We start from the raw sequence: 11,194 nt of genomic DNA on the forward strand, positions 1-11,194 counted from the left end.
ATGACCAAGAATTGAATTTCAGGGTTAGATCAAAAACCAATGTCTGTATTGCTTTTGTCGCTGTTAATCAGGGAGTGTCTTTCTGCTAAATTAAGAGCAAGCTCCCTTTCACCCTTCGTTTACAGATTCATATTTAATCTTAAATGCATACTTTTCTTTTGTTAAGTGTCCTCAGTGAAACATGTAGCCTCTGAATTGTTTATGACCAATACGGGAGCACTAGAGATGTACTAGGAGGGTTTCATGGAATGGCTACTGAACGGCATGCCATCCAGAGAAAGCTGAGGTCATTTCCATGTCGTCGTGTGTCTCCCCCACCCCTACCCCCCCCACCCCCACCAGGAAACGTGCCCTCTCCGAACGCCCCTCTGAAGCGCGTGCTGGCTTACACAGGCTGCTTTAGCCGCACGAGCACCATTAAAGACATCCATGATTACCTGTCGCAGCGGTTACGCATCAAAGGAGAGGACATGCGTCTCTGGCTCTACAACAGCGAGGTAAGACCGATGAGGACGCGCCGTCATTCGCAATCAAACCCACTGTGTGAGTATGAGCACCACAGGCAAGTCATGTGCGTAAGGCCTAGGTGTTAATGTTGTGCTCAAAAACGCTCTCCTCAGAATTACCTCACCCTTCTCGATGATGAGGATCACACTTTAGAAAGTTTGAAAATTGAAGATGAACAGCACTTGGTGATCGAGGGTATGTCTGGGACTTCATCTTTGTCCTGAGCCTTGATTTCTGTTATCTTCTTCTGCTTCTGCTCAGCAGTATGAGTGAAACTGCAAGTTTGCATAAAAACAGTGACGGCGAGAACTATAAAGTCTTATTTCTCCTCTCCTCTTGCCAGTTCGAAACAAAGATATGAGCTGGCCCGAGGAGATGTCATTTATCGCGAACAGCAGCAAAATCGACAGACACAAAGGTAACTAATGTTCAGAGATCACGGAAGGCTGCTGTTTTGGTTGGGTTTTTTTTTTTATCGTAGATTGATGTGTATGCAGTTCTTCACATGCAACAGTACTGTAAATATTCCCATATCAAACTAGATCATTAACAAGCAGCACAAGCCCATGCCATTGCACAGCAAGCAGTGTAAATCTTGACAAGAGGCTATATGTCTGCTAGAGCGATTCTGTTGGCACTGATGCAGCCAGTTATATCAGAGAGAATAATTTCATTCTATAGAAGCATAACACTTATCACACACTTATCTTTTGCTGGTAATTTTTCTACACTTTGCCTGTAACGGTTTTGCGTGTCCAATGCTCCTAAAGTCCCTACAGAGAGAGGTGCCACGGGTCTGAGTAACCTAGGCAACACGTGCTTTATGAACTCCAGCATCCAGTGTGTGAGCAATACCAAGCCATTGACTGACTACTTCATCTCAGGAAGACACCTCTATGAGCTCAACAGGTCAGAGGTGTACACAACTGCACTTTAAAAAAAAAAAAAAAAAAAAAAAAAAAAACATTTTGGGAGCTGTAGTTGTAGTCATCCCTGTTATCTGGACAGGACCAATCCCATAGGAATGCGAGGTCATATGGCCAAATGCTATGGCGATTTGGTCCAGGAACTGTGGAGTGGAACACAGAAGAACATTGCGCCTCTGAAGCTCAGGGTAGGCACCTCCGACCCCGGCCATTTGCCACAGCTGTAAGAATTCTTCCAACTTACTCTCCAAGTACTAACGTTTGTGTTTCATGCTTGGTGCAGTGGACCATAGCGAAGTACGCACCGAGGTTCAACGGCTTCCAGCAGCAGGACTCCCAGGAGCTGCTGGCTTTCCTGCTAGACGGCCTCCACGAGGACCTGAACCGCGTGCACGAGAAGCCCTACGTGGAGCTGAAGGACAGCGACGGGCGGCCAGACGCGGAGGTGGCCACCGAGGTGAGTGGCCAGACGCCCCTCCTGCGCTCTGAGGTGTACCGCGTTGATGGAGGGCCCTTCACTGCTTGATTGAAGACAACAGGAGGCTCAGTGAAAATCACTACTGAGGCTCTCCTTAAGGGATAGATGAGCCCTAATGCACACATATCGATGCCGCACTAATGAAAAGACAGCTTGAGGCGTGTGGGCAGTGCACAAAAGTGCTTCACCTTGTGAAACTGACTAGATCAGCAGTATGTGGTGATCATGGTGTGTGTCTGTGTGTGTGCCTGTGTGTTTGTGTAGGCCTGGGACAACCACTTGAGGAGGAACCGCTCTATCGTGGTGGACCTGTTCCATGGTCAACTCAAGTCCCAGGTCAAGTGTAAGACGTGTGGCCACATCAGCGCCCGCTTTGACCCTTTCAACTTCCTGTCCCTGCCCCTGCCCATGGACAGCTCCATGCACTTGGAGATCACAGGTGAGGAACAGCAGTGGAGATGCATTGCCTCAAAGATCTGCCTGCAGGAATCTCGCTCGGGAATCTCACCTATCGCACTCCTCTCTTTGGCAGTGATTAAACTGGATGGTTCCACGCCGGCCCGCTATGGCCTTCGCCTGAACATGGACGAAAAGTACACAGGCCTGAAGAAGCAGCTTAGCGAGCTGTGCTGTCTGAAGCCTGATCAGATCCTCCTAGCTGAGGTCCACTCATCCAACATTAAGGTGAGCTGTCTCCCTGCCCCATGTCAGAGTTGCGTAGCCTTGATCCTGAGGGCAGACATCTTAGCAGATGTTTCTTTGTATCTAGAACTTTCCTCAAGACAACCAAAAGGTGCGGCTGAGCGTGAACGGCTTCCTGTGTGCGTTTGAGATCCCCGTACCTGGTTCTCCAGCTTTCATCACCTCCCTGACGCCAACAGGTGTTGTAAAACCTCACCAGGCCTTTAGCGTTCTGGTGTTCTGCACCCACACAAGCTCTTTTGTGTCTCATTCCCTGTAAACGTGTCCTCGGCAGACACAGGCCCGATGGCCAACGGCACTGTCGGCAGTGGCCATGCTGAGAAGCCTGGCCTCATTCCGAATGGCATGGCAGGCATGGCTGGCACTCCTGTGCGCGCTAGCGCTGAGCGGAGTCTGGCCAACGGCTTGCCCAGCACGGCGGTGCCATCTGGCTCGGACAGGAGCCTCGCCAACGGTATCCCCAATGGCCACACCACACCAGTGCAGGACAGCCCCTTCACTGGCTACATCATTGCCATGCACAGGAAAATGGTAACTACTCCAGCTTAATTCTGCTAGATTTGTATTTATATATTTCTATGTATCTGTTTAAGCATCTGTCTGTCTGTTCAGCTGACTGTCTTAATAAACTGCCTAGCTATTCCATCTCCAATTCTGCCCAGAATATTTGTCTTTTTTTCCTCAAATTTTCTTTTCCTTTTCTCTTTCGTTTTTCTGACTTTAACCCGTCTGTATTTGTTTTTTGTTTTTTTTTGCTGGACTATCTATTGGGTTGTCTAAGGAGAGGCATTTTGACTGACTGAGTGCCATTGTTGAAACATGCGTGCACGTGAAATGTGACTAGCCACTTTTCAATCTCGCTAACGTTAACCGGAAAGCAGTGAGTGGTACCAGGGCTATTAATATTAGGCCATCTCCCTGTCATTTTCGTATAATTACAGAGCTGAGAGGTAGGTTGGCAAAAGTTGCCATTTCATGTGTGGGTCTTTGGTTTGCTTGCAGGTAGTCTACATCCGCGTCGTTTACCAACAGTTGCAGGTTGCCTAAAGTACGGTGTTTCTTGTCGGGGTGTGTGTGTGTGGCCTTCTTCGAGCAATTATTGTAATGCTCTGCTGTGTGAAGGGCTGCGAGGTTTGTAGCTACACACTGGCTGGATTTATCTTGATCATTATTCCATTTACATGAGCAAATGTTTGCTATTTGGTCTATTAGCTGACATTTAGCTAGCTTTCTTGGTCTTGATGATGTTCTTAGAAACTTTTTCAGTGCCACAGTTTCAAATAATAGAAACCACATATTAAAAAAAACAAACAAAAAACCCCAATAAAAATACACAACCAAAAAAAAGCATGATACTTGTATAGTACAATAATTAAAATCTATGGTCTTTATTTTCAGGATCTAAGGAAAAGCTATGATGCCTTAAACATATGCAATAAACATATACTACATAGCACATTTTATGCAACAGCACCCATTTCAAAACACAGAGCATCGTCCAAGAGTCTAAAGGCATTTTAGACTGACGGGTCTATCTTTTGGTCAGTGATGGGTCAATGAGAAGGTTCATTGTTGAAATGCTGTTCACACTTTGCACCAATTGGTGGTCCAGCAAAACTTGCCCCGTCTTGTGCATTTATGTTCCACCCTCCCCTTTTCCTCTTTCTCTCCTCCCTCACGCTCACCCTGAGTGTTTGAGTGTCACGGCTGTTGTGTCAGTGCCAATGTTGATGCCCCCACCCCTAGATGCGGACGGAGCTGTACTTCCTGTCATCGCAGAAGAACAGGCCCAGTCTCTTTGGCATGCCTCTCATCGTGCCTTGCACGGTGCGCACCAGCAAGAAGGACCTGTATGACGCTGTGTGGGTCCAGGTGTCCCGCCTGGCAAGCCCCCTGCCTCCACAGGAAGCCAGCAACCACGCACAGGACTGGTCAGAGCCGCCCTCCACCTGCAGAGAGCACTCCAGCCCATATGTGCCACCTTTACACCTGCAAAGAGCCACACTAGATCAACCCTTTACATCTACGGAGAGGACACAAGCTCATACATGCACCTTTATACCTGCAGAGCACATGCTAGCACATCCTTGAATCTTTACACCTGCAGAGGGCAAGCTAACTTATACATGCATATTTATACAGTCAGGGAGCATGCTAGCTCATGTGTCCCATTCCCTGGTAAAGGTGCCAGCACAAGATTCTGATCCAAAGTAACAAGGCAATGTGACATGACTGACTGAGCTACAGGGAGCTGTTGGCTTCTAAAATTAAGCAACCAACAATCAACACTTGCATCTTACATATTGTGACACTCAACTGTTATGTGGAATTACAAAAGGGAAAACGGAGTCGTTGTTCATGTGTGCTGGTTGATGCATTGGTCTGAAGTCATACAGTCAGGTGTCGTTCAGTGTTTGTGTCTCGGTCTCAATCACATGGTGCCTGCTGCTCCTCTGTGCTGTTGGGATGTGTGATCTGACACCATGGGGTGCTGATGTTGCGCAGTGATGACAGCATGGGTTACCAGTATCCCTTCACCCTGCGGGTGGTGCAGAAGGATGGCAACTCCTGTGCCTGGTGCCCCTGGTACAGGTAAGTCATTTATTTTATTATTTTGTGTGTGTGTGTGTGTGTGTGTGTGTGTGTGTGTGTGTGTGTGTGTGTGAAGAGTGTTTTAACATAGGCTGTGTGTATGTCTTATCTGTGTTCGCATGCCTATGTGTGTATGAATGCTTGCACGTGTGTGGTGTGTGTTGTGTGTGTGTGTGTGTGTGTGTGTGTGTGTGTGTGTGTGTGTGTGTGTGTGTCTATGTGAGACACATTCCCAGATGACTGACTGGGGCTGTCACGTCTTTGCCAGGTTCTGTAGAGGCTGCCCAGTGGAGTGTAACGAGGACAGAGCGTCCCTGGGCAATGCCTACATTGCGGTTGACTGGGACCCCACCGCCCTACACCTCCGCTACCAGACCTCTCAGGAGCGGGTGAGAGCCATTACGTGTCTGTGTTAACAAGCTGCCTGTACTGAATCTGAAGTGATGGGACTGGCAAATGAAGCTGTGGGGTCAGCAGTGTCAGTATTTAAGCAGGACTTCTTTCTACACTCAACGCACTCTCAAAAGAAACATTGTTATTATAGCCTGTGTAAAACTGCCAGGCCTATGGGAGTTTATTGGCAGGTGAGTCAGTCAGAATGTGACCGACCTTCTGCTTGAACAGAGATTAGCCAAGGATCATGCTGATTATGCAGATATCAGGAAATCGCACAACCTAGACTTGTGCCATTGAACCAGAGAATGAGAGTCCACCCTCTTGTTTCAGACATGTAGGGCCCCGTTGCAGATGCAAGTCATTCAGACAAGGCCCTTATTTGCACATGATGCAGGTTCACTCAGAGCCATGAGGAACTGGAAATGGATCCAGACACCACATAAGTCCAAGTGGCTGGTAGGAAGACTGGATCCATTTTGGTTTTCAGCCTGCTAATTTATATGCCATCCTGGCAAAACTGTTACTCCCCAGAGGCACTCAGTTTGCACATCTTGGATCTGAATCTGGTGTTTCCATGTTGTGCAAGTTAAAACAATTGCCAAGACAAGCTTGTCATTTGTCCATGCTATTTCAATTTTAAGCTGAACTCTTTGGAAACATGAATGAATGGGGTATAGAATGTATACTTTTAAACCACTGTGTGTGTGGGTGGGTGGGTGCATGCACAGACATTTGAGTATTTTCTTGCTTCTTTTGCTTCTTCTTTTTCTAACTTTTTTTTTTTTTTTATCTTAAACGTATGTCTGTGTATTAACCATGTTTTAACAATATCAGCTTTAAAGGCATTGACATGAAATGGCCTATTGAGGGCATGTACTCTAGTTTAGGCTGTTTTGAGGTATGATGTATCAGATTTGTTAAAAAAAATCCTGCTAGTTAGCAAAGTCGTATGAGTAATCAGAATAGTACATTTTGAAGGAATATAATTTTTAATTTCTGTATATTTTGACTGGACGTGTGTGTGTGTGTATGTGTGTGTGTGGTGTGCAGATCGTGGAGGAGCACCCCAGCGTGGAGCTGAGTCGCCGAGCCCAGGCTGAGCCCATCAGCCTAGACAGCTGTCTGAAGGCCTTCACCACGGAAGAGGAGCTGGGCGAGGATGAGCTCTACTACTGCTCCAAGTGCCAGACCCACTGCCTGGCCACCAAGAAGCTGGACCTCTGGAGGCTCCCGCCCATCCTGGTAGAGCTTCAGTTCCCTCCCCTGTCTTCTACACACGCCCCATGTGCCTCTGCGTCCGCCATCATGTTGATTTTCCATCTTTCAGATCGTTCACCTGAAGCGCTTCCAGTTTGTAAACGGCCGGTGGATCAAGTCGCAGAAGATCGTGAAGTTCCCGCAGGGAGGCTTCAATCCTAGTGCCTTCCTGGCACCACGCGATGCCACCCAGAGCACATGCGGCATGCAGAGCCAGCAGAGCGAGGGTGTGGCAGAGGAGCTGCCCGCGCTAGACAGAGCCGACTCCTCCTCGTCTTCCGTGTCCAGCCGAGGTCTGTCTCTCCCTGACCAACGCAATCTTCTCCACCCCCCACTCCACTCCCCCCCACACACATACACACATACACACACTGTAAAACGAGATGTGCCATGTCCCAGGTCCCATCCAGGATGGCCATGCTGCTTTCCCTGCTCAAAAACACCCAGTTAAATTTGGGAAAGGCTTGAAACTCATGTAATGTGGGACAGTGGGAGCCACCCTAAAATGTTCTGGTGAGATGTCCAAGGCTGTCATCTGTCCTGCCCTTCCTCTCTAGGCCCGTCCTGTTCCATACAGAGGATGAGCGGCACCCTTGGCCGGAGCAGCGTTCCCGCCAGTCCCGGTAGCAGCCCAAAGGGGGCAGGACGCAAGCAGAGCCGACTCCGCCTGCCCCAGCTGGGTGGCAGGCACCGCCTCTCCAACAGCAAGGAGAACCTGGATGGCAGCGGCAGCAAGGAGGGCGGCCCGGAGCTCGAGGTGGAAGCCCCAGTCTCCGCAGACCCAGGCACGCAAGACTCCTGGTCAGGGGACACGTTGAGCGGCGACTGTGATGTGGTGGTGAACGGGCTGGGTCAGGAGGGCAGCCAGACCAGCGGGCACTCCGAGGACAACATGGAGCCGGACAGCACCTCTCAGCACAGATGTGATGTCTGCCTGGAGCCCATATACAACTTATATGCAATCTCAGTGAGTCTCTCCTGTCCACTCATCCCTTTGGCAAACTCACTGTGGCTGGCGTGTTTCTTTGATTATGAGACAAAAGTATGTTTTACAGCTTGCAGCAATTTGTAAATGTGTGTAAATCTATGTTTGCATTCATCACGATGGAGACTGCTGAAGTTTATTTCCTGCTCAAATGCATTTTTTTCCATAGTGCCATTCAGGAATACTGGGAGGGGGCCACTATGTGACCTATGCCAAAAACCCCAATGACAAGTGGTACTGTTACAACGACAGCAGCTGCAAGGTGAAGCGTCACAGCTACGTCTGCACATACTCGTTTCGCATCGCCTGTTTCCGCACTTTTGTTGAGCTAGAGCTGACTGCTTAAAGCCTGCTCTCTCCCATTCCCAGGAAGTTCACTCGGAAGAGATAGAAACGGACTCCGCCTACATCCTCTTCTATGAGCAGCAAGGCGTGGACTACTCCCAGTTCCTGCCCAAGACTGATGGCAAAAAGATGGCAGACACTACTAGTATGGATGAGGACTTCGAGTCGGACTACAAGAAGTACTGCGTGCTTCAGTGAAGTCATGCTCTTCCACATTAAAAGCACTTATTTTTCTCAGTCCGCCCCTACCAGCTCCTGCCGCCTGTACCTGCCACGCCGCTAGCTCGCCATGAAACTCGATGAGGACTCGAACACCAATGCAGGCAACCTAAGGCTGCCTGACTGAAACCGAGGAGTGTCGGTTACTCGAAGCACAAAGATCAGCTGGGAGCTCCTTCTCTGTCCCCCATTCAGAAGACGGGGACCTCACTGCTGGTTTGGAAGGACGACTGCAGGAGTGGTGGGACTAAGTGAGTTAGAGAGAAGGTGAACGAGTGAGTTGAGGACAACTATATAGACTCTGTTGCCAAGTAAACGTGGACATTCTGGGCCCCAATTATTAATTCCCTTGCTGTAGTCGTGTTGTATCTAGACACACTCTAATGTCGCAAACCCCAAATCTAAAGAAACACGTACCACATAAGAGAAATGATATTCATGTATTTATCTCCCTCATCTACCATGTTTGTGCATAATAACAATAGGCAGAGTTCTTATTGGCCAGACACAGTCTGTCAGTCCCAACTTGAAACATCAGCTCTACAGGAGAGGTTTCATTGGATGTTGTCATTGGATAAAAGATACTTTTATAATGCACTCTGTTCAGACTGAAACTGAGAGTCTCAGCAGGCTTTGCATTTTCCAAAGGATCTGCTTTCCATCAGAATTGAAGTTGTACACTACCTCACTTTCTATTTTTTGTTTTTCAGCTACCGTTGATTGTTAATTGGAAGTCAGCGAGACAGTATTACAGTGCAACGGGATCCCTAAAGCACATTTCCGTAAAGATCCCTCCTGTTAGAGAGTGAGAGGAACACCAACCCGATAAAATACTGTACGCGTTCCACTGCCAAATCTGCATTCCCTCAGCAACCCCTGAACCACACAGGATATGCCATTTCTAAGTTTTCATTTATCTTTTGATATTTTAAGATTACAGGTTTCTTGACCTGGAGTTTCTCTGAGCCAGTGTCTCTCTCTAATTCGTTGTCTTTATCTGAAACACGTTTTATCCTTAGAACTTTTTATTTCTCCGTGATATTTATTTTAATACCACACTGTGTAATACCATCACAGTGTGATTTTCACCGTATTGTCATTGTCATATCTGTTCAGCCGTACACTGGCGAGGAGTACTGGCCACTCACTGGTTAAAGTGCGGGCCCACCATTATAGCCGTTCACATATGTCATGTTCTTCCTGTGATCAATTTATTTCCTGCTAAAATCATGTTGATGGTACAGTAAACGGTAGCCAAACGCATGCATACCTGAGGAGGGTGCTCTCATGGGAGAGGCTCACGTTATGAAGCCAAAGTTCTTATGGGGGAGGGGGGAGGATGTTGTCAAATAACATAAAACTATAAGCTCGGGTGGCAGATTGTGAGAACACGGCAGTTTATGAGGCCAGCGTTCTCTGAAAGAGCATCTCGTCAGCACAGCTAACTCCATGCTACACAGAAATAGCACTTGTGGTGGCCTGGTTGCATGGCTTAAACAAAGCCAGAACTGTAGCACCTCTGTGGAGACTCTTCGTTACAGAGCCATCTTAACACTGTGATAATGGATAGAAAACAATGGATAGTTCATGCCCCTCACTCCACTAAGCCAATTATTTCTAATGAGTTGAATAAAGGGCTCATTGCATTGGGTCCTTTATTGGGAAAGAGCTTTACGTTGGTCCACAAAATTTCTGCACTACCATAATTTTGGTGTTATGGTTCATTTATGTATTTGCCATCAAGAAAATCATTTTTGTAAAAAAAAAAAAAAAATTTAAAAAAGTAAAATGACTCATGAATGATAAATAGTTAATATCAGCTTTAAGTGTTTACTCCTATACAAGGAGCTGTCCCAACAATGAAAAGAAAAATTCTGTATTGAGTATTAGGTGAAAAGAATATGTCTGTATTTGAAAACAGTAATTCACTCTGCTCAGTTTAAAATCTGATTTCGCTTGTCATAATAAGCTGCTTGCTCGTTTTAGTTGAACTGGATCCCCCAACACCCCACTACCCTTCTCTTGACGCTGCAAATATTCACATGACTTTTAAAGACATTTTTTGATACAGGGATAATTTATTAATGCTTCATAAACAAATTATTTGTTGGCAAGTAGTGCAATCAACTACTGACACATACCTTTTGTTGATGCTTACTTTTGTTAAATTAATTGGCACGAATGTATTAATTTAATGAACTTTATTTTGTAAAATGTTTAAAGAATACAACCACATTGCACTGACATTAAATGTACATACGATGTTTTGTAAATATGCCAATAAAAAGGATGTATTTGAAAATGAACTGTAAAAATGTAAATGTATATGAAGTGACACCATTGGTCTGTAACAATTATTCAAGCAACCAATTAAATTCATCCAGTGCAACAGAAAAGCTGCCTTTGTTGAATTGTTTGCAAGCAGTCATGCACTCGTGTTTTGCGTCAAGCACTTGGCTTGCAGAGAGCAGCAGAGGAAACCACAGGCCTGTGCTGCCAGAGAATTAGGAGCTCGGCTGCAGCCTGCCACCAGCACACCTTCCCCGAAACGCAGCCACAGCCGCCCTACTGCCACATGTGCGCCGCCTCTCCGGCCGGAACCGCTCCATCATAGGGAGCGCGTCTTCTCTGGTGAGGCCGACCCGTGCTCTCGCTGGCCAGCAGCATCGGACATGCCTCTTCTTTCTGCGGCAGCAGCAAGTGGGTCAGGAAATACGCGGGTCTCCACCCTGTGCGCTGCTTGCGCCCGGATACAGTTTCTCACCACAAGCGTCCTCATCAGCTGCT

The 11,194-nt window shown here is 47.2% G+C and overlaps 1 protein-coding gene across 4 annotated transcripts in view; it reads left to right on the plus strand.

Moving 5' to 3' along the window:
• Positions 1-8,407, plus strand: part of usp32 (ubiquitin specific peptidase 32) — a 31,269-nt gene extending 22,862 nt beyond the window's left edge. For all 4 annotated transcript variants that reach the window (XM_035534056.1, XM_035534058.1, XM_035534057.1 and 1 more), the window contains exons 17-34: positions 343-497; positions 621-702; positions 851-925; positions 1,278-1,416; positions 1,516-1,621; positions 1,717-1,890; positions 2,176-2,350; positions 2,444-2,595; positions 2,681-2,792; positions 2,888-3,144; positions 4,360-4,544; positions 5,119-5,205; positions 5,474-5,594; positions 6,652-6,843; positions 6,929-7,151; positions 7,416-7,825; positions 8,013-8,105; positions 8,213-8,407. In XM_035534056.1, coding sequence (XP_035389949.1) covers positions 343-497; positions 621-702; positions 851-925; positions 1,278-1,416; positions 1,516-1,621; positions 1,717-1,890; positions 2,176-2,350; positions 2,444-2,595; positions 2,681-2,792; positions 2,888-3,144; positions 4,360-4,544; positions 5,119-5,205; positions 5,474-5,594; positions 6,652-6,843; positions 6,929-7,151; positions 7,416-7,825; positions 8,013-8,105; positions 8,213-8,386 — 2,912 coding nt within the window. In that variant the 3' untranslated portion in view covers positions 8,387-8,407. The remainder of the gene's footprint in view (positions 1-342; positions 498-620; positions 703-850; positions 926-1,277; positions 1,417-1,515; positions 1,622-1,716; positions 1,891-2,175; positions 2,351-2,443; positions 2,596-2,680; positions 2,793-2,887; positions 3,145-4,359; positions 4,545-5,118; positions 5,206-5,473; positions 5,595-6,651; positions 6,844-6,928; positions 7,152-7,415; positions 7,826-8,012; positions 8,106-8,212) is intronic.
• The last annotated feature ends 2,787 nt before the right edge of the window (positions 8,408-11,194 follow it).

This window comes from Electrophorus electricus, chromosome 15 (genome assembly GCF_013358815.1).
Source record: "Electrophorus electricus isolate fEleEle1 chromosome 15, fEleEle1.pri, whole genome shotgun sequence".
NCBI lineage: Eukaryota > Metazoa > Chordata > Actinopteri > Gymnotiformes > Gymnotidae > Electrophorus > Electrophorus electricus.